Source organism: Neomonachus schauinslandi, chromosome 6 (genome assembly GCF_002201575.2).
Source record: "Neomonachus schauinslandi chromosome 6, ASM220157v2, whole genome shotgun sequence".
Lineage (NCBI taxonomy): Eukaryota > Metazoa > Chordata > Mammalia > Carnivora > Phocidae > Neomonachus > Neomonachus schauinslandi.
The window spans coordinates 67,985,995-68,007,459 of NC_058408.1; the positions used below are offsets into that span (position 1 = coordinate 67,985,995).

Here is a 21,465-nt window from a genome sequence, read left to right on the forward strand (position 1 = left end):
AGAGTTCTTTCCTTAGTTCCTCTCCTGTGACACCAGCCCCCCGCCCATTACACTCCTGCGTGTCTGTCTCTACAGCATGTAAACCGTTTTTCTGTTCTCTTGCAGCTCTACCCAAGAATTAAACCAAGGCAAAGGAGCTTGGCCTGAAACTTTATAGAATTTTAGTGTCTGAATAATTAATCTTTGTTATCACTAAGAAGAAGTAATGTGATTGTTTTTGGCAAAAATTTCACAAGACTGACTTTAATGACAATGTAACTTGAAAGCAGTACAGAATGTCCTCTGGAAGAAAATGAAGGATTGGGGAATTTGCTATCCGTGGGGGACATTCAGCGTGATGGACTGGAACTTAGAAGTCAGCTGATCACACTGTTGGGGAACAGTGTTTACGGAGCACTTGGGAAGATGAAAAGTGACCGTCCTGGTTTTCTCCAGAAATAGGGCCATTCGTTGGGCTCCTGGGAAGTCAGCTTCATGTCCTGCTTGGTTGGACGTGGCATCCCAGCGTCCATCCCAGGGGGGAAGGTAGGCGGTGGCCAGAAAGGCCCCGTGCCACCGAGGCAGCACCTCTGCCTGTCCCCCCCTTAGGTCCCAGGGGACCCAGGGGACTCGGGTGCCCCGCCCACGGATGTTGTTGGTGAAGAACTGTTGGTCCGTTGTCGGCAATCCCTTTATGATAGTTCTTCAGAATTACACATATGTTTGAGATATTGGAACCAAGCTGTAGCACAGCTAATTAGATTTAGAACTTTGTTTTTAGGAGGAATTTGAATCTATATTTATTGTCTTTTGTATCTTGGAAATTGGAGACTTGCTATATAGACTTACCCATGATATTTGTCAAGATCATAGCTGACTTTAAAAACAATTGTAATAAAATTAAACTTTTTGACTCCAAAGCTTTTTACTCGTTTTAGTTTTTTGTGTCATTAAAAGCCTTGTTTAAAGTTCATAAGCCGTTGGGCGGCTTACCCAGTGGGAAAATAGTATTTCTTTACCAGCCATGTGATTACATGGAAGAAGTGTTTTCTTGCTTACAGAAAACTCGGTTTTGTAATTGGTGAGTTTTGTGGTGGCCCTTGGTAGAGAACCATGGGGACGGAGGGTCTCACCATCCCTCAGCCTCTGTGAGACGGTCTCATCCTGGTCTACACTGTCCATACTCATTTGTGGGATGAAAACATACATAGACGGGGTCTCTGCATTGGTTTTTAATATGTTACCAAGTTTGTGAATGGCTTTGGAACCCACTCTGCTTAATGGAACTATTTTCAGTTAATATAAGCCACAAATGAAGAACGAGTGCTCACTTCTCCTTATATGTTTTTATGAGCACCTAAATTACAGCAAGAATGAATGAAAGAACATCCCACGCTCATCTGAATAATGGAGAAATAGGGACAACTGAGCTAGCAGTCAGAAGACATGTGTGGTGGACAGAATTCTGAGGATGCTCCCCATCTTCCTGCCTCTGAGGTGACGGTGTTTGGAGGTGGGGCCTCCGGGAGTTGAGGCACACGTGATGTCAGGTAGAGCCCCCCCCTCCTTCGTGCCCTTGGAGGAGGAAGAGGCCACGGCCCTCCCCTCTGCCATGTGCGGACATTGCAAGAAGGTGGCCATCTGCTCTCTGGGTAGGGTCCTTGCCAGACGGCACGTCGGCTGCACCCTGATCTCGGACCCACAGCCTCCAAAGCTGAGAGGTGGGTGTGTGTTGTGTGAGCCCCCAGGCCGTGGGGTTTTGTTCTGGAGCAGAGCAGACTAGGAGTTCCGGTTACCCGGCCAGACATTGATCTAGGTGCTTCTGTGAGGGAATTTTCCCATTAGCTGACCTGGGGACAGGGAGGTCACTCTGGGCTGCCAGGTGGGTGCAGGAGAGGTGTGAGGTGCGAGGGGCTCAGCCCACCACTGCCCGCCCGAGGAGAAAGGGGTCCCATGCCAGGGAAGATGGAAAGCCCCTGCCGACAGCTGGGAACCCTCCCTTGGGTCTCTGTTAGGACTGGCCAGTCCCATGGGACCGTGAGTTGATGGATGTTTGGTGTTTTGTTTTTTATTTTTTTTTAAGATTTTATTTTTAAGTAATCTCTATTCCAGTGTGGGGCTTGAACTCACGACCCCGAGATGAAGAGTCGCATGCTCCTTTCATTGAGCCAGCCAGGCCTTGGAGGATGGGTGTTTAAGCCGCTAAGCAATAGGCATCAAGTACGACGGGGCCTCTGGGCCTGGTCTGGCTCTTACCCACCGGCTGCGCGACCCTGCCTGGGACACGCAGTTCAGCTTCACCTCTGCACACCTCGGTGCGGAGAGGCCCATGCCAGGTACTGTACGTGGAGGTGCCGGGAAATTGTAAAGAGTCGCTCAGATGTACGGGACGGACGACGTGAAAATTAGGAGAACGTGATCATCCGTTGGCTTCGCCCTAAACGGAGAACATTTGCTTGTATTCTTCCTCTTGGTTTTTTCCTTGTTTATCATCAGAGCATCCTTGCATCAGAGGTTCTCGTAGAAATATTTGCAAGTACAGGGAAGGGTCGCGGAGCGGGGTCGCGGAGCTGGGGTCGTGGAGTGGGGGTGGGGTGCTACTGGGACCGCCCGTAGCGTGTCGGGTCAGTGTCCCGGCCATGGGTTTCTGTGCAGGGGTTGAGAGCGCACAGCTTCAGTGGCTGTGGTGTTGTGCACGTGAGGTTTGCTTAGGAGCACGATTTCCGATGGCTGTGCGATACCGCGCATGTGAGGGACCCCAGTCTGACCCGGGTGTGTGCTGGTCCCCAGTTCCCAGAGTGACGCCCATGAGGCATCTTCATGGTGGCATTTCTAGATTTTTGAAGAAGGGGGAGTAGGGCAGCTGGAGGGTGGGCCCTGCTGCAGAGGGGCTTCTCGTGGGGGTGGAGGGGGACACATGGAGGACAGGGGCAGAGGGCAGAGGTCACCGTGTCAAAGGCACAAAAAATTGGGAAGATGCTGCTGGTTCTCCTTCATAGGTCTGGGCACTGGGAGGTAGGCGGTGGCCAGAGGAAGCAGCAGGGCCCAGGTGGCTGTGGGAGGGGAAGGTGGGGGGAGAGCGAGGGAGGGGGGGGAGGGGAGGAGGAGGAAGAACGAGGGCGAGGGTGGGGGGGAAGAGGGGGAAGGGAGACAGGAGAGGAGGGAAAGGAGGGAGAGGGGCTGCCAGGAGAAGGGCATGTTCCATGTTGGGGAAGAAGGGGCCTGCACTCAGAGTGCTGGGATGCCACGTGCAGGGAGAAGTGCAGAGAGCCTGTGTGCCCAGCACAGAGACTTGGCGGCCTTGAGCTGGAGCCACTTCCAGTGGGGTCCGAGGGCGGGGGGGCGGGGTCCAGAGGGGGCGGGGCTGGCGCACAGGCTGACTTCTCCCTGTGAAATAGGCGCTGGCAAGGGCTGCACTGTGGGGAGAACCCCAGGAACTTGCTAATCCTCCCTTTGTCCTTCTGTGCTGAGAGAAGCCTAGACCTTCCCTGTTTGTCTCCATTATTTCCTCGGCTGGGACTGGACTGGTGCCAGGTGAGCAGGTGAGCCAGGTCAGCCCAGCAGGTGCAGAGGGGCAGAGCCCACCGCGCAGACGCGCGGGTTTGCCGGGGCCTCTCCACTCCCAGTGCGCCTGGCCTCGAAGCCCCCACCCCGAGCCCTGAGCCCGAGCCCCTGCTGCTGAGTGGAGGACACTCCCCACCCCTCCCACCCTCCCCTCCACCCACAGGTAGGGCCCCCTGCCTCCCAGCCAAGCCTGGGAGATGCACCTGCCCGTCCCTCCCCATCCCGCGCCTCTCCGTGTTGTAGGGCTCTCCCAGGGGTCACCGCCTGCAGGCCCGGGGACTTCTGTGCCTGTCCTGCTGGCCCCATCTGGTCCCCACGCCCGCAGGCCTGCCTGGGCCTCCTCAGGGGAGACCAGAAGCAGATTAGAGTGGCACCTACTCTGTGGCCACTTAGGAACTTCCTAATTGGATTAAGAAGTCGTATCGTTGTGCAGGAAAGGGGAGCTAAGCAGCCTTTTCCTGTCCAGAGGGGAATTCAGAGGTAGCAGGCTGTGACCAGTGTGTGCACGAACCGCCGCTGGACCCTCCAGAAAGACAGCACCGGGCAGGACTGTCTGGGCGACTCTTTATTAACAGCACATTCGGAAGAAGATAAGGCAAGTAGGCGGTATTTTCATAATGCTGCTAGCGTTTTCCCAGGGTGGAGCCAGGGGACCAGCTCCCACGCCATGTCCCTCCTGACTCCACGCACAAGCAGGGCGGGGTGACGTCCGGACGGCAGACAGCAGGTTCTGTCCTTGACCATGATCGGACCCGGGCCCCTGCATTTGTGCTCGCTTCAGGTGGCTAAGCCAGAGCCAACTCCCTTGAGCAGCTGGGACGCTCCCCGTCTGAGAGCAGGCTGCTCAGGGTTTGGGCTAGGACACGTGGGTACCCGGGCGAGTCACGTGGTGGAGTGGGGTCTTCTCGGCCCCTCCGCGATGCATCCTGTTTTCCGTTTTACTCCGGGGACACGGGCTGCTCTTGGGTCAATGTCACCACTGCAATTTTAAACCTGAAGTTGCTTTAAATATTCCCAGCAGCGTCCTTGTGTCCTTGGAGACGAACTTCACTCATGGCAGCTGTTAAAATACCTCCCTGCGTTGTTTCCCTGGTTGAATATTGCTACAAACGGGAAAGTGTGTAAAAGTAGACTAGGTAACAGATTTCAGAGTTTCTTTGAGCTTACCAAGGGTTAAGTGACTCGCTGGCGTTTAATATCATGATATGCAAATCTTTTACTTTGAAATCTGGAAGTTCTATCTCAAAAAGCATCTTTATTTTCAGCTATAATCATCTGTTTAAGTAAATGTTCCCGTAATTGCAAGGTCCAGATAAAAAGTTTCTCTGTGGAGGCCTAGTGCTCGGCTGCTTGTCTTCAGGGGGATCCGTTATGACTTCAGAGGACTGAAAAGCAGAGCCACTGTGAGGAAGAAAAGAGCCGTCAGCCCAGAGACCAGGTACAAAATGAAAGGCTATTTAAGTGCCCGTAGCACCTCCCGAAAGACCCGACTGCAGCCAGCAAGGCTGGGTGAGGGTGAGGGCCTCAGTGCACAGGCTCACGGCTTCTCTGGGCCACGGGCCAGGGGGCCACGACCTGGAACGCGGGCCACACGACATCAGGCGCACGTGCGTCTGGGCTGCAGCTCTCCCTGGAACCAGAGGCTTTCGCCCTTGGTCTCTGCTGGAGTGAAGTGGGAATTCTGGGTGAGATTGTGATCGAGTTGGGCTGGGACGGGCCTGGACCCCCGGCTTCTGCCAAGCTCCCCACGGCACCACGGCTCATCCTAGCAAACTAGAGCCTCCACCGTGAACTGCGACCTCAGGGCGGGCTGTTTCCCAGGGATGGATGTACGGCTGGACAAGCAACTCAGTGTTACCCATAACCGGCTCACGGATTTCCAGTTGGCTGAAGCCCTTTATAGCGGCATCATAGCGGGCTTCCTCCAGAGTTCAAAGTGCGCCTGGCCTCGAAGCCCCCACCCCGAGCCCTGAGCCCGAAAGGAAAGGAGTGGCCAGGCCCTGACACCCATCCCGCTTGCCACTTCGCTCCTCGCTGGTACGTGGTCATTCCCGTGAGGCGTCGGCCCCCTGCCCAGCCCTTGGGCTGCCCCAAGCTCCGTTCCTCTGAGAGGAGGAAATGTATAGCCTGGGAGTACAGGGTACCCTTCCTCCTGGGGGTGAGAGAATGTCCTGGCATCGAGATGACCAGAAAACACCTCACACTTTGCTCTTCAGGGACCCAGTGTCCCCCCTCTATTTGGCTTGAGGATCATCTCCCAGGTGGGCATTGCGGGGGCTCCAGCCACATACCCCAAGTGTAGTTACTATCGGGAGTGTTTTTAAAGGGGAAGGAAGTCATTTACTCTGAAAGAACAACAGATCTTCCCAAACCCGCTTGGACTTCCTCCAAAGGGTTTTGTTGTATCAGCACTGCCTCCCGTGCATGCGAATCAGCAGTTCATTTTCCTACAAGGGATCCTCCAGCCCCTCCCTCCACTGCCTAATCGAGGCAAAGCTGCTGGGAGGAAGGGTTGATGGGGGGCTGGGAAGGGGCTGCCGGGGACAGTGCGTGGTGGGACCTTACAGCCACTTCCAGGCCCGACTCCCCACAGCCCTGAAGGTCTGCAAGGTGGAGCCTTAAGCAAGCAGCAGCCGATAAGCCACAGGTCCCTGTCCCCTGGGGCCAGCGCTCCGTCCCGAGGGAGGCTGTGTAAGCCGCGGACTTACAGAGATGAGGTCCAGCTGTATGGTCCCGGTGTTCTCGGGGTCCAGCTGCTTAAAAATCCCTGCAGAGGAAGAAGGGCCGACCCCGTGAGCAAGCGGAGCAGAGACTGTACTGTCCTCCTCCCCGTTCGTCCCAAGCTATTATTCCTGCCCTCCGTCCCTGCACTGGAGAAGGATCTGCACGGTCAACTGCAGACACATCCTGGTTCAGGTGACCTCACCCGAGGCAAAGGGCAGCTGCCTTCACCCCGACAGGACTGAAATGGGTCTTTCCCCAAAGGGCCACTTACTGAACAGTGTTTCCAGTCGAACCAGACAGCGGATGAAATTGTCGAAGTCGATGATGAGCTCATCGTCCGCAAAGCGAGCAACGATGACCTGGTGGAGCTGACGGGGCAGCTTGAAGCCTGTGGTGGGATGAACAAGCGCACGGCCTGGGTGTGAACGTCAGATGGCGCCCCCGCACCTGCTCCCATGCCCCCGCCCTTGCACCTGCTCCCGTGACCCCGCACCTGCTCCCGTGACCCCGCACCTGCTCCCGTGCCATGGAGGGACACATGGAGGTGGCCCTTCAAATGACAACAACTGCCTTTGTCCCTGGGCGCTCTCCAAGGGACTGTTGTGCTTTGTAAAGCTGGTGCCTCCTGCCCTTGCTCCTGATTCCAGTTTGCTCGCCTGGCCCTGCCTGTCTCCTCACCGGCTGACACAAGGCTGTCCAGCCCCACTGCTTTGCCCTGATGCCCAAACTTCCTCTCCTGTCTCTGGCTCTGAATCACCTTGGACACTAGACTCTGCTGGATGCATGTAGCAGAAACTGTTCATTGTAAACTAGCATTATTTCCCGCCCTTTCACAGCAGCAGAATTTCTAATAGGCCATGGCTGCCTGAAAGTGAGACCACGTTTCCCGCCTCCCTTGCAGCCCGCGGAGGGCCCATGACTAAGCCCTGCCATTGGGACGTGTGCCCTGAAAGGTAAGGAGCCTGTCTTTCTCTGCTGTCCACCTGTGGCCAGAACGTCGTGGTGGCAAGCCAGCGTGGCCAGCATGGTCCCACGGGACTTAGACCATTTGGGAGAAAAAAATGGTTGTTTGGGGCGCCTGGGTGGCTCAGTTGGTTAAGCGACTGCCTTCGGCTCAGGTCATGATCCTGGAGTCCCGGGACCGAGTCCCGCATTGGGCTCCCTGCTCAGCGGGGAGTCTGCTTCTCCCTCTGACCTTCCTCCTTCTCATGCTCTCTGTCTCTCATTCTCTCTCTCTCAAATAAATAAAATCTTAAAAAAAAAAAAAAAGGTTGTTTGGGGTCTCTGTGGCAGGATTACATCCCAACCAGTAGAGTGGAGAACCCCATGTTGTATGTGAGGGACTTACCCAAGGGGGGCGCCCAGTGTGCTGAGAACCGGCTGTGCCCGCCCGACCTGCCAGGCTCTCGGAAGGAAACTTGGACCCAAGAGAGCACGGCGGGCGTTTTACTTTACCAGTTAGCTTTTAAAAGGGGGATGGAAAGGATGTTTGTGCTGAGCCAACACTGCTTCATTTAACGGGAAGTAAGCGCTCACACATTCTACACGTATAAAGTCCTTACCAGCTTCCTCTAATGCTTTCCGCATCTCATAGGAGTTCATGGTGCCCGACTGGTCCACGTCGATTTCCCGGTAAATTTTCTGGAACAAGCGAAACAGTTACAAGGACCGTAAGGCAAAGCCAGCAGGTGATGAGTTAGCGCGTGCCGAACGGAGTGGTCACGAAGCTTCCCAGCTCTGCCTCTCGTCTGGCCTTGGAACGTCACCCACGTTTCTGCCTTAAATAGCTAACGGTGTCCGCCTCTCTCCGCGGGCTGGCTTGTACATGTGCCTGTTGGTCCACTAGCCAGACACCGTGGGCCGGTGTTGTGATGTCACTTTTGTGCCCGAGCTGTCAAAGTCCAAAGGACAAAGGACAGCCTCTTGAGGACACTTTCAGGGCGGCTGGAAGGTGACCCGTTTCTGGCCACTAGCAGGGGAGGGCAGGGAGCAGACCACGTCCCTTGCACAGGCTCATCTTTGCTGTTCGCACTGCCCATCCTGCCTCTGGGGGTCAAGTCCCCACCCCTGGGGATGTCCTTCTGCCCCCATGGAGGGGTGTCCCCGCACCCACGTCCCTGACAGCCCCATGCGCCCCGCCTTCTGCCCCCCGGGCGCCCACCTGGTACTTCTGGATCTTCGTCCAGAGAACGTAGAACTCCTTCAGCCCTAGCTTCCCGCTACCATCTGACTGCCTGCTGTTAAGGACCACCCCTGCGGTGCATCCGTGTGGACGCCCTGTCACTGGATGGCGGCGCCCAGCGCGTATTTACAGGGAGCACCAGCTGAAGCACCTTGCACTGCACTCGGGCCAGAGCTGCATCTATGGGCGGGCGGAGGGCCTGGCGGGGGCCCCAAGCCTGTGGGGAAGGAGACGTCGGTGACGCGCAGAGGCTCCTTGCTGATTCTGGGAGTATTTCTAGGGCCTCGTGTGCGGACAGGAGGTACTGTGAGCCCCCAGGACTAAACTTCCAGCAGCTCAGACCAACCCCTGCCCCCAACGCAGCGAGGCGGGTGGGTGGGTGGCCGGGGAAGGAGATGCCTACGGCAGGCGGCCCCGTGCCTGCAGATAGAGAAAAAAACCACGACCAGAGAAAAACAGATTCACGGGACGGTCGGGGGATGTTTTCCACGGCCCCTCAGGAAACCAGCCGGAGCTGGTGGGGCCCAGCCGGGCAGGCGTCCTCCACCGGCCTGTGCAGGGGGCTAGGGCTTCTCGTGCTCCCCACGGGGGTTCTGAGCAGGACGGGCAGGGGCCCAAATGCCCCGTCTGTACTCTGCAGCACCGAAGGATACGTCCAGCATGTCCACCATGATTTTGCAGGTCTCGATGCTGAAGCCATCCGACTTGATGTCCTGGCCTAGAAGACAAAGTAAGAGTGATGGGAAAATCCCTGGGGCCACGCTGTCCCAAGGCCCCCCCCGCCGCCGGACAGAAACGCATGTCTGTGCTTCCAGGACTGGAGTCACTTCACCTACTTCCCGTGTCACGGGGCTCGTGGGGTCAGAGGGACAGAGCGGAGTGTGTATTTGCCATGTCAGCCTGTGTCCCCGCAGACCGAGAAGCCCCAGGACCAGCCTGCACTCCACTAGGAGAGGAGGCTACAGGGGTGGCTGGTGGGTGGCAGGAAACCCTGGTCCCAAGTGGGGTTCTGGTTCCCCACAGAGCACGAGAGACCCATCCTTTGTCACGTCCTTGCAAACACTGTGATGTAGCCTGTCTCAGAGCTGCCCTTGCGGGCACAGAACTCTTTGAACCCGGGCAGAGGCCAGGGTCAGCCGGCGGCTGGGGAGGCTGAGTCCCCCGGGGCCTGGCTCTTCCCCGCCCGCCCAGCCTCCATCTGTGCGGGAACAAGGAGGCTTTGATGGTCGCACGCCTGAACAGCTCTGTGACTTCACCCGTGCCTGGCAGCCTCCAGGCCAAACACCACCTCTTGTCCTCGCCTGGCCTGCCTGGGAGGAACCGGTTCTCTGGGGACCCTGTGCCAGGCACACTGTGCACGCGCTCTGGGGTGGACAACCCGGCCAGCCCGGCCCTTCTAGAGAATTTGCTTCTGTGTCGGGGGTTAGGCCGGCTTCTAGGTCCCAGGCCCCACTCCAGCTTTGCTTGTTCTTCCAGGAGGCCCGGCAGCCGCCTCCACGGCCCCGGAGTTGCTGGCCTGGCTCATGGCTCAAGCAACACGTCAGACGAGGCTCCCTGGCCCGCACACCGGGAGACACTCGTGAACTGTTCCTGTGGTTTGAGCCTGAGACGGGCTGTCTGTCCTTCCACCCCGGCAGCGACCCTGCTGAACAGCCGGGGTTCAGGGTCGGCTCCGCCCTCCTTACCTGCCGCTCCTCGGAGGCCACCCCATGGCGCCCTCACAGAAGTTAGATAGTGATCTACCCACGTTACAGGCGAGGAGAGAACCCACCAGTGGTGGCAGCTCGGCTGCGACCTCTGACCTCTGCCTGGACACCTTTGTTCTTTGTTTCTGCCTGGTGCGGGGCGGCGGGCACAGGTGCTGAGGTGGGAGTGGGTGGCTGAAGGGCGCGGGGACCAGGGCCCCGCCAGGAGGGCACTTACGCTTGGCCAACACTCTCCTCAGGATGGTCTGCAGCTCAAAGGCGGAAATCTCTGCGTCCTGTGGACACGAAGCAGAGTGTGGTTACCCCGGGGCCGCGGGACCGTGGAGGCCCACCCCAGGTCAGGTGCAGGAGGCTAAGCCCCCAGACCCGCCTGTGAGCGGCATGTGCACACCAGCTTGAGGCCAACCTCAGGCGCCAGTTCCAAGCTTGACAATATCAGGGATAAGTCTCCGCTCCATGCCTGCGTGTGGCCCCACACAACTCCGTCCCCTTTGAGACTCGGATCTGGCTTCCTGTAAGGCCGTTAGGACCGGCTCCTCTGAGAACCACCCGGCACTCTCTCCGTGGCCTGGGCTCCTGGGGTGGTCCAGGTGCCCCTGGGCACGCACACGAACTGCGTAATGGGGTGCAAGCCCTGAGACCGGCCGCGGTCCCATGTATGACCCAACCAGCGACCAGCACAGAAGGGAGTCTCTGTCCCTCAGAGACGGACGGCACTCTGACGGGGAGGCCCAGGCGAGCTGGCTTCCCGTGCACGATGGAGGGAACAGCTTGCAGCAGCCCAAGGCCCACAGGGCTCGGGGACGCAACGCGGCCCTCGGTGGCTTGCATTCTCGAGATTCGAAACCCTTCCGTCCCCCCGGGTTAGCTTTGTGAAAATCAAGGATGAGGTCTGAGCCCCATGTCCCAGCTGGAGCGGAAGAGACGAGCCAGGACCCTAGAGTGGGGAGGGGCATGGGTGGAGCTGACCGTGAGCCAGCAGCCCCCCCGGGGGCAGAAGCCCGAGTCCATCCGTGATTCCTCCCTGCTTCTGTGGTTTCCTCTGCCCCTCCGACTGGAGTCCCGTCGAGGATGGGACTGTCCCTCCCTCGCAGCGACCACACAGACACCCACCTCGCCTGCTAGCTGGGCAAACAGCCTCCTGAACCCGTCCTCGATGTCGTCCTCACTGACGTCTATCTGGAAGGGGAGGTGGGCGTGGGAGGCGGTCAGAGCCAGGAGGGGGCCTCCCCGCCTGCCCCGCCTCCCGCGGCCCTGAGGGCCAAGGCACGGGCCTGACACAAAGGACAGTGAAGAACGAAGGAAGACTGTTTTCTAGAGAAAACACGAGAGGGATGGAAACTGTGTGGGAGGGGTTAGTGAGCTCCTCACGGGGTCTTCTCTGACCCGAGACCAGAATGGCCCTCTCTGGTCTATGCTAGTGGGGATTCAGAACCAGAACCTAGCCAGAATGTTCTAGAAGGCCTGCGACAGCGGCCCTCTGGGACTGTTCGGTCTCTCCCTGGGAACTCAGGACAAGCACAGTGCGGCGACCGAGAAGCCGAGAGTTATCAGTTCCAGGAGAGTGGGAGAACTTCCCTCGACTCTGGATTTCTTGTGGGTGGGCCTCGTTGGAGACCCCGAGCCCTCCGGAGTCACTATTTCAATAGCACCTCTTGGAGCCCTCGAGCCTCAGGAACCTTGTCGCCCAGGGTTTTCATTTTACGAATTAGGAAACTGAGGCCCAGGAAGGGGAGTCATGGGAACCCCGAGTCCTGCGCAGCAGAGGTGAGGGCCGCGCCGTGACCAGCGCATGCGCTGAGGCGGAGCCTCGTCTGGAGCTGTGGGCACAAGGTCGTGGGGCTACCTAAACCCTGGTGAGCCTGTGGTGTTGCTCTGGGCCCTGGGTCATGTGGGGCAGAGCGGGGGGATCTGGGGACTGCACGCACCTTGTCAAGGTTGGCCTCGATCTCGTCATCGACAACCCTGGAGACAGAAGGAGATCGTGTCACCGAGGTTATCCGCACCCAGTGCCGCGTGCAGGGCCAGTCCTTCTCTGCAGTGAGGGGACTTCAGCTTCGGAGGGTCCTTCCTGGTCCCTGGGATCCCACACCAGGCCACCGAGGGTCCAGTCTGCCGCGCCCGGGTCTCACCAAAGCCAGCAGGCCCGCGGCTGGGCTGAGCCGGCCGGTCGGGCACACGGTCCTGGGTCTTTGACGGGAGCATGCAGCAGTGGCCGTGTCCCCTGCTTCCCATCCGCTCAAAGCCCCTGTGGTCTTTCAGTAAAGTCTCTTTTGGCTAAGCTGCCCTAGCCGGACTATGTCTCCTGCAATCAAGCGCCCCACCGAATAGACTTGGTCGAGACGGCGGCCAAAGCGCGAGAGGCCGCTGCGACGAGAGGCCGTCCTGACGGTGGCATCAGCTGGAAAGGGCCCAGTGGGGTCCAGTGACCACTGAGGCCGTCACACCCTGGCGCTCCCGGGCGCTGGGCAGGAGAGGGGGACACCTGCGTGGCTCAGGCTCTGCCCCTGACAGGACCGGGAAGGCCGGGTTCCCAGTCCGTGTCGTTACGATGAACCGGACGACCCAATGTTGCAGACACACAACTGTGCTCAAACCGCAGAGACCCCGAGTGACAACACTCCAGTCCTTCACGACCCCACCTCCCCTGCTAACCCTGGAGGCTGGCAGGTGTCGCAGAATGAGACACGCTCAGAGAACGCGGTGATCCAAGGGTCAGGGAGAGGCCCGCGGGGACAGGGAGGGCGGGGCGGGCAGGCCACCTACTGGTAGTCGGTTTTCTTCTCCGAGAAGACGCGCACGCAGAAGTCCCCGTCCTTGTTGGGCTCGAAGGTGGACGGCACCAGGATGTACTCTCCCGGGGGCAGCTTGAAGCGGTTGAGCACCTCACGCAGGTTGATGAAGGTGTCGGACCGCTCCCTTGCTCGGTGTGTCAGGAAGAAGTTCCTGCTGAGGTGGATGTTGGTCTGTCCGTACATCTGATGGACAAACAGAAACGGGGGGGAGTCAAGGGCAGAACGTCTGGGTCGCTCCAGATCAGGAGAACGAAGGGTCCGGGGGGACTCAGAGGCGCGTGCACCAGGGGGCCCCACGTGTGCCCAGCTCTGCAGAGACGCCCCATCTGCACATGGAGACCCTTGGCGTTCCTCACGGTGACTCGGGGCGTGTGTGGTACGTGACACACAGACGGAGGTGAGGACAGGGCCCGACCGGGGATGGCAGCCCAGCTCAGCTGTGGTCAGTGTGACCATGGCAGGGCCAGGACCCGCAAGCGGCACTGCCTGACCACGTGGAGCGTACCGCCGGGGGCCAGAGTGCCCCGCGTGCCCCCCCGTACAGCTGCGGCCCTGACGGACCCGCTAACACCAGCTGTGGGCCTACTGCGTGCTCTCAGCCCTTCACCTCATCCCTAGGGTCCCACGAGGTGGATGGTTGGTCAGTTTTACGGAAGAAGCAGCCGAGGTCCAGAGAGGACCCGTAGCTTGTCTAAGGTCACACAGCCTGCAAAGGGCAGAGTTGGGAACTGGGTCCAGGCCTCCCTCTGCTCCCACGCCGTCTCACAGACCGGGCAGTTCCTCGTTGCCCTCAGGCTTGTTTTAGGAGATCTGCTGGACTCTGCGAAGAGCCTCCTGCAGTCCTGGGACCTCACATCGTCTGCCCAGAACTAAACCGTACACAGGCCCCGTGGGGATTGCCCGAGAGACCCGGCCCTGAGCTCCGACCAGCAGGGCCTGGGACCCGAGCCGCCTCACCAGGGCCCAGAGGGCATGGGGCCTCATCCTTCGCAGGCACCAGCCCCTGCCCAGGCCTCACATGACCCCCGAGCCAGCGGTCTAAGCCTTGTGCCCGTTGGGGACCCTGCGCCAACGTCTGCAGACGTACCTCCTCTGGGACCTGCAGGGAGAGAGGAGAACGTGCGTTGCTCAGCTGTGGGGCGGCTGCAGAAAGGCCTCACCACGGTTGCTGGGTCAGGAGCTTTGTTTTCAGCGTGGGCACTGAACATGGGGTCCACCCATCAGACCCCAGCCAAGTGGCTCTGGTCGGTGCTGCAGGGACGAGTGGGGAGGGTGCAGGGGTCCAGCCCCAGACGGGCGGGGGCAGCTACCCTCTGCCTGGGGCCGAGCTGGGCTTTCTTGAATGTGGCTCGAAATGAAAGGACGTGCAGGAGTGAGTGTGCGGAGTCCGTGCTCCCTGTCCCGAGCTGCTCCCAGGCCCCGTGCCAGGCTGGGCTCCTCCCAGCCGGACACTGGAGCAGTTCCTGCCCTCACGGTATTCCCAGATGGGGCCCAGGAAGCTCTGTTCTTGATTAAGTCCCCTCTGTTCCAAGGAGAGTGGTGCCAGGCCTGGGGGGTCTCAAGAGACGCAGGAGGCCCCTACAAAGAGCGGACTATCTGGGAAGCTGTGGGGGCGCAGGCAATGGCTTGGCACCTGTGGGGACCTTGCAACTTCTCCCAAGACTGGCCGGGCCCGGTGGCCGGCTCTCGTGAAAGCTTTGCTTTTCCGTGGCCGAGCTCCCTGTCTGGGGTCCCACCTCCCGTCCTGCCTCCAGGGCTGAGACACGCGAAGGAGGGAAGGGGGCAGTCCCACTGCTGTGCCGCCTGCACCTCATAGATGCCAAAGCCGATGGTGTGCATGTCCTCGCCCATCTTCCTTTGCCTTCGCCGGTGCTTCTGGATGAGACCCACCAGGAAGGTGCAGCCGCTCTCCCCGTTCTCCTGGTCCTCGTCCTCCTCCTCCAGCTTGATCAGGTACTGAGGGTTCATCCAGAAAGTGTCTGCGCCCAGAAAGGGGCCGGACCCCGTCACTCCGGAGCGGGAGGCCTGTGGGAGCCCTGCCCCAGGGCGCTGGTGTGCAGGGGCGGGGGACCCCATGCCCTCCCCACTTCCGAAACCCATTTACAGGAAAGACCTGAGATTCATTCACGTTTAAGGGTAATCGTGCTGACTGCCTCCCTCTCTAATGGGATAAAAAACTCTGTTGGGGAAAGAAAGGCACCGTCCAGTGCAGCGCTCTGTGCAGCCCTGGCTGCCTGTTCTTGTCAATAAAGTTTAGGAACACAGCCGTATCCATTCATTTAACTGCCTTCGGGCTCCAGCCGGGAGCGTGACAGAAACTGACGGCTCGTGAAGCCCCAGATATTTGCCATCTGGCCCTTGAGAGAGTTTGCCGACCCCTGATCTAGCGGGTGGGGGAGAGATTCTTGTCTGGGGCAGAGCGGCTTCCCGGCACCTCTGGAACCACCATTTGGTGGCCGCACGCTTGAGGTGAAGGGTTAGAAGCTCCGGGGCTGGAGGGACCTGTCCTCTTGCCCGACGACCTGCTCTGCGGCCTAGGATGCCGCTGGGACCCTCAGGTCCCTCATCCGCAGCAGAGGATCCACACGTGACCCAGACTTGCCACCACAGAGTCCTTCCAGACCAGCTCCACGGCCAGACTGTGCGCTCAAGTCCCCGTGAGCTTGCAGCCTCGGGCAGCTCACTCAACCTCTGCAGGCTGGAGCCCCTCATCTCAAAGATGCAGCTGACGCATCTTTGTGTCGTGGAGGCCGAAGGACTGGCCTCTAGAAATCCCTCGGGACAGTCCCTCGGGCCCAACGTGCGGGATCACGCGGACTCCGTTTCTGGGGCGCTAGGGGAGGGGCCCCGGACCACAAGGCAGAAGGGTCGCGGGATCGCGGAGGGAGGGGCCTGGAGTGTGGGCAGCGGTTAGGGCCCATGGGTGAGGTCCCTGCGGGGCCCGGCTGCCTGGGCTGCCCGTGGTCAGAGTGGCCGTGGACAGAGTGGCCACGGGCGTGAGCTGGGACCGGGCGCGGTGGGGCCTTACTCGGGTAGTTTCGGCAGCCTCCCGCGGTGGAGCCCCGTCTCCAGTTCCCGTCCATCTTGGTGAGTTTCCACTTCTTGTAGGATTCGCTGGTGAGGGTGTCGGGGGTCAGGTTGCAAATCTCTAGGCGGGAGTAGTGTCTCAGGAAGTCGCTGAAAGACATCCTGGCAGAGGCGAGGACATGGGCACCCAGGTTACAAGATGACCCCCGGACACACCTTGACCTTCCGCCAAGGCCAGACGGGGAGCCGCGAGCAGGCGGCGCGGATGCAGGTGGGGTGGCCACGCAGCCGCGGCCCAACCCTGCTCTCCTTAGTGTTGGGATGATCCTAGCAGCTGGGAGAACAGCCCCTTCTCTCCCGTGGGATTTGAACGGGCTTCTCTGTGAAGCTACTCAGCTACGAAACCCCGCTGTTGAGAGGGGCAAATGGGGAAGGTGCACGAACAGTTTCATTCAGGCTCTTCCAGTGGATTTAGGAGAACAGAAGCAGCTCTCACGCCCCCGTGCCCCCGGCAGGATCATCTGGCTCAGCTCCGGGTAGAGCCCCTGGGCAGACCCCCTCCCTGAGCCCTGATGGCCTTACCAGAACTCCCCGTCCTCCTGCCGTTGGGTCAGCTGCTCCCTCACCTCGGGGTCCACAGTGTTCCAGTTGGGGCAGCTGGAGACCAGGGGACAGGATGGGTGTTAGAAGAAGCCGGCGCCGGCAAGGGTGCAGGCCTGGGGACACGCTCCGGTGCCTCAGAGGGCCCAGACTGCCCTGCGGGGAGCGGCGCTCGTAGCCGTGGGCAGGGTGGGGAGGGCAGAAAGAATGCGGCCCGTCGGAGGGAGAAGGGTAGTGCAGGCGGCCCACCCCTGGCAGCTCTCGTAAGGGGAACCGAGAGTCCCCCGAGTGGCTGAGCTGGAGGCACCCGACCTGGCCGCGCCCCCCTCCCCACCGCCCCGGGAAGGCCAGGCCAGCAGCGGACCACGCCGGAGACAGCGTGCACTGCAAGCTGATGGAAGGGGCCCGACTGGCTAGAGGGGCACCTGCCGCGAGCGCCCCCAGGGCGGGGACCTTACCCCCCAGCATGGCCGCCAGCCTTGGGCCCTCCTCCCTCCTGGCCCCCCAGAACCTCCTGGGGAGGGCACCCCGCTCACCCGTCACTCCACTTCCCGGTCCACTCCACCTCTCCCCAGGGGTTGCGGATGCGGATCAGCTTCTGCAGGCTTCCCCCACTCTCAACCTGGAGACGGGGAATGGGGAGCAGAGGGGGAGATGGGGGTTCAAGCCACGCCCAAAGCCCCTTCTCCACGAGCCAGGAGGGGTCGGGTCCGTGTTACACGGGGGGTCACGGAAGGGAGAAGGGCTGGACCCCAGGCCCCTCACGGCTGCTGAACGCGGACCGCTCCCAGGGTCCGGCCCTCGGGGGACGCCGTGAGCCTGAGGTGCCCACGCACGGTGCCCCCGAGCCTCCTGACTAGCGAAGGCCGTGCTGCTCTCTCGGAGCTCAGGGAAGCCTTGCCCTCTGCCGCAGGAAGTGTGCGGACGAGACGTGGACGCCCTGCCTGCGTCTCCGTGAGTCCTGGGTGGCGGGTGGTGCTACGGAGGATGCGCGGCACTGGGAAGGGGTAACCGCGGACACCGCGTCAGTGACACAGCGCCCTCCCTCCGGGGGACGTGTTTAGGAGCAAAGTGTGGGCTCTGCGACTCTTGGCTCGCAGACCCAGGACAGTCTGGGAAACCACATTTGATGTTTACCATTATACTGTTCTCCCAGCGTTTCCGTAAACTTGAGCTTTTTCTTTTTTTTTTTTTAAAGATTTTATTTATTTATTTGACAGAGAGAGACACAGCGAGAGAGGGAACACAAGCAGGGGGAGGGGGAGAGGGAGAAGCAGACCCCCCGCTGAGCAGGGAGCCCGATGCGGGACTCGATCCCGGGACTCCAGGATCATGACCTGAGGCGAAGGCAGTCGCTTAACCGACTGAGCCACCCAGGCGCCCAACTTGAGCTTTTTCAAAATAAAAAGATGTATGTATGTCGGGGGTGGGTGGAGAATGAAGTGAAAACTGGAGCTTGAAAACACCACAGCAAGCCCCAGGCGTGTCAGAAGACACGGGGCTCCGTGCTGGGCGTGAGGTCGGCTGCTCACCCGCCCGTGTGGTGTTCACAGCGGCGGCAGCAGCGACACGCGGGTGTGCACCTGCCCCAGGCTGAGCGGGTCGCACCGGGGGCCAGCCCCGGGGGGCGCTGTCCCCGTCTGACTTGAGGGCACTCCGGGGCGGAGTGTTTGAGGAACGCGCCCGGCCAGGCAGGCAGCTGGTGAGAGGTGGTCAGACCAGGAATTCGGGCGCTGACGCTATTGCGAGGTCAAACGAAAAAGCACTTTGTGCAGAGACTCCACCCTGTGCGGCCGCGACCCGTTTTCGAGTTTCTCGCCGGTCCCTTAGAGTGGGGCGATCGCGAGCCAAGCGCAGGGATAGGCCCGAAGCCGGCCTTACCTCCTCGGCCCCGGTGACGGAGTACGCGTGCCCCTTCACCAGCTTCTGGAACGTGATGGCCTCGGAGTCTGCCAGGCTGGTGATCTGCAAACACGGGAGGAGTCGGGCCGCTGGACGCAGCCTCGCTCCGCCTCGCCCTGCCCCCTCCCATCCACCGGGCCCCTGCGGTGGCTCTCAGATGGCGGGGACAGCCCAACCAGTGGACGGGCATTCATGACCCTCTGCAGGACCCTGGGGCGGGGCTGCTGGCCCCGGGCTCGGCACAGACCCCGGGGTGGCATCAGGTGGCCCGGGAGCCCGTGGTCCGGGCCAGCCCCTCTGCGGGGTTCCCCGAGGACGGTTCTGTGTGTGGCTGCCTGCAGGATTTGCTCCTGCTCTATCAGAACTTCCTCGGGGTCCCCCCGTCCCCCCGACCGCAGGGAGGAAGGGAGGCTGGTAGGTCTGTCTCAGTCAATGGGAAGAAGGGCTGAGGGCAGGGTCTGCAGAACAAGCCAGAATCCCTGCCTGGAGTCTGGTAGAGAGAAGACCACAGGCTGAGCCCCAGCCCGGGCCTAGCGCACAATCCCAGTGCAGTTTCAGCCTCCCCAGAACCGGTTTGGCCCACACGTCTCCACCCCCGGAGACGGGGTCACCCGCAGGATGAGACCCTCCCCCAAGGAACACGGGGGCCTCCCAGGAGCAGACGTCCCACCCCACCCTCTCCTTGCTGGACGGGGTGCCCCCCGCTTCACGAATCACCTAATAAAGCCAATTACATCTTCACGTTTACTAGGTTGAGTTTTGTTTTTCAGCACATGGGACAGAGACTCCAGCCCCAAGAGTTGGGGCTTCTCTCTCTGTCCCCAGGGAGAATGCGTCCCGGGTGGCACAGGGCTCAGGAGTGGGCTCAGCCTCTGTCTGGAGGAGGCCTGGGGACAGGATGGGGTGCGCATCTCCCTGCTTCCGGGGAAGCCTGCAGGCAAGGCCACCATAAGGAAACAGCCCCTCCAAAGCCTCCCACAGGCCCGCGGACGCGGCAGCCGAGAAGAGGAAAGCTGCCCGGCTCCAGGCCACGCGGACAACCTGGGGGCAGGTGTCTGCACCGGGTCCCTCCCCCGGGACCAGCAGAGGGCAGGGGACTTGCGGAACTTGTGGTTGGGGCTGATGATTCACAGGAGGTGCCCTCGCCCCACCAGCTGTCCCCCACACCGCCTGGCTGTTGCCGGCCACCCCTCGGTTCCAGGTGACGCCCAGCGTGGTGGACGGGGAAAGGCTCGCGCCCGCTAGACCACACGACTCACATCGATGGAGCAACCGAGGAGGGAGCCTTTCTGCAGAGCCTTCTGAATGATCCTGAACAGGTTGGGAGGAGCCTTCCTGAGCTCGTACCACTCGGCGATGCCCCCCGTGAAGTCCTCAAAGCCCTCGGTGGTGGCGCCCCCCGAGAGTGCTTCGTAACAGCCGTTGACCCTGAGGGGGGACAGATGCTGCTGCCGCTTCTCGAGGTGCCCCCCACCCGACCCCGACCCCATGCCTCCTTGGCTGGGGGCTCCAGGGACCCTCCCCGCAGATACCCCGGGGCCTGGGCTCCGGCAAATCTCCTACAGTCTGACAGGTGGAAGGCCCTGGGAGGTCATCTGGCCCGACCTCCCGTACTGTTTCTGCGTCCTGACAGCAAAGAGCGGCGCGGCCCACCAGCTGTTTGGCATTTACAGCTTAGAAAAGACAGCAACTCGCTAATGAAAGCGGTTCTACGCACAGTACGTCCCGTGGCTTCTAGCTGGGCGATGGGGCAAGTGATGGAGACGTGGCTCCTGGACCCCAGACTCTCACAGCTGGCCGTGGGGAGCCTGGCCCTCCTCCCTGGCAGCGGCTGCGAGGGACAGAAATCTCTGGATGCAGGAGAGCCCGGGCGGCCCTGGCGGGGGGAGGGGGGCCTGCAGGGAGGGGGTGGGGGGCTGCCACGGAGCTCACGGAGGATGGGCAGCCAGGGTGGGAAACCACTGCTAATCGCACACCCCACACTCTGCACAAGTTCCCGAGCTTTTCATCCCTCTGCAGGAAAAACTCTGTTGCCTTTAGCTGACAAAAACGTCCCCGACCTGCCAAGGAGGTGGAGGTCGTTCTCAAGGTCAGCTGTCCGCGCCACAGCCGTTCCTGTGCGTGCGGCCAACATGGCGAGCACGGTCACTGACCAGGGCACAGCGTGGCTAGGCAACCCCCATGCATGCACTCCTTGCATTCGGACCCCACTTCTGGCCAGAGTTGTCCTTGACCCCCACCTGCCTCTTCCAGAACCCGGGCTGCCCGAGGGGAGGCCGCGGTCACTCACTTGGCGTAGGCCTTCTCCAGCAGTGCGCTCCAGAACTCTCTGCCCTCCGCGGAGTGTACAAACAGTAGCTCTCCGTCCTTGGTGGGCAGCCTGTCGTCCACGACCACGTCCACCCACTCGCCGTACTGCCAGAACTGCGGGGCAGGGGACACGGGGAGGGCTGGGGGAGGAGCCGGCGGCCGCACGGGAACCCCCGGCGTCCGTGGGCCCATCCTGGGAGGAGATGCTCCCACCCCTCCTCCGACTGGCCGGTCCTCACTGAGAAGCTGAGGGCAGAGGCACCTGTCCTTCCCTCCAAGCGCACACCCACGTCTCAAGCACTCTGCCCGAGTCTCTGTGTCTCAAGGATACTACTTCTCATTTACCGGCGTGAAAGGTGAGTAGTACCTCACCATTTGTCTCAGACCCCCCAAAATAGGCTTTTCTAAACTTGGGAATGACCTGCTGAGTGCCTGTACTCTCTCCCTCCTTGCCCGTCCCGAGAGGCTCCCCGCTGCTATCCTGGCAGGGTCCCCCATCAGGGGCAGGCCAGGGAGCTTCCTGCAGCCTCTCCGAGTCCTCGGCAGAACGGCACGGTCCTAAGAGTCTGCAAACCCCAGGGTCTGATATACTTGGCCAAGACAGGGGACCTGTTCTAGCCTCTGGGACCTGTTCCTAGCTCCTAGGACCTGTTCTTAGCCACCCCCCCCCCCCCCC

The 21,465-nt window shown here is 60.7% G+C and overlaps 2 protein-coding genes across 3 annotated transcripts in view; one reads left to right on the forward strand and one right to left on the reverse strand.

Moving 5' to 3' along the window:
- The window catches only part of TP53BP2 (tumor protein p53 binding protein 2), a 32,900-nt gene extending 32,008 nt beyond the window's left edge, over window positions 1-892 (forward strand). The window contains 1 exon segment of the mRNA XM_021679488.1: window positions 106-892. Within this exon segment, the coding sequence (XP_021535163.1) occupies window positions 106-147 (42 nt within the window). The 3' untranslated portion in view covers window positions 148-892.
- Window positions 893-4,090: 3,198 nt separating this feature from the next.
- Window positions 4,091-21,465, reverse strand: part of CAPN2 (calpain 2) — a 41,059-nt gene continuing 23,684 nt past the window's right edge. The window contains exons 4-21 of one of the 2 annotated variants that reach the window (XM_021679483.1): window positions 20,770-20,903; window positions 19,739-19,907; window positions 18,459-18,542; window positions 17,114-17,199; window positions 16,560-16,634; window positions 15,979-16,139; window positions 14,760-14,929; window positions 14,038-14,049; window positions 12,922-13,133; window positions 12,084-12,120; window positions 11,269-11,334; window positions 10,373-10,430; window positions 9,103-9,167; window positions 8,429-8,497; window positions 7,830-7,908; window positions 6,539-6,655; window positions 6,252-6,310; window positions 4,091-4,944 (exon numbers count right to left, since the gene is read on the reverse strand). In XM_021679483.1, coding sequence (XP_021535158.1) covers window positions 4,921-4,944; window positions 6,252-6,310; window positions 6,539-6,655; window positions 7,830-7,908; window positions 8,429-8,497; window positions 9,103-9,167; window positions 10,373-10,430; window positions 11,269-11,334; window positions 12,084-12,120; window positions 12,922-13,133; window positions 14,038-14,049; window positions 14,760-14,929; window positions 15,979-16,139; window positions 16,560-16,634; window positions 17,114-17,199; window positions 18,459-18,542; window positions 19,739-19,907; window positions 20,770-20,903 — 1,677 coding nt within the window. In that variant the 3' untranslated portion in view covers window positions 4,091-4,920. The remainder of the gene's footprint in view (window positions 4,945-6,251; window positions 6,311-6,538; window positions 6,656-7,829; window positions 7,909-8,428; window positions 8,498-9,102; window positions 9,168-10,372; window positions 10,431-11,268; window positions 11,335-12,083; window positions 12,121-12,921; window positions 13,134-14,037; window positions 14,050-14,759; window positions 14,930-15,978; window positions 16,140-16,559; window positions 16,635-17,113; window positions 17,200-18,458; window positions 18,543-19,738; window positions 19,908-20,769; window positions 20,904-21,465) is intronic. The other variant, XM_044915986.1, reaches the window with a different exon arrangement.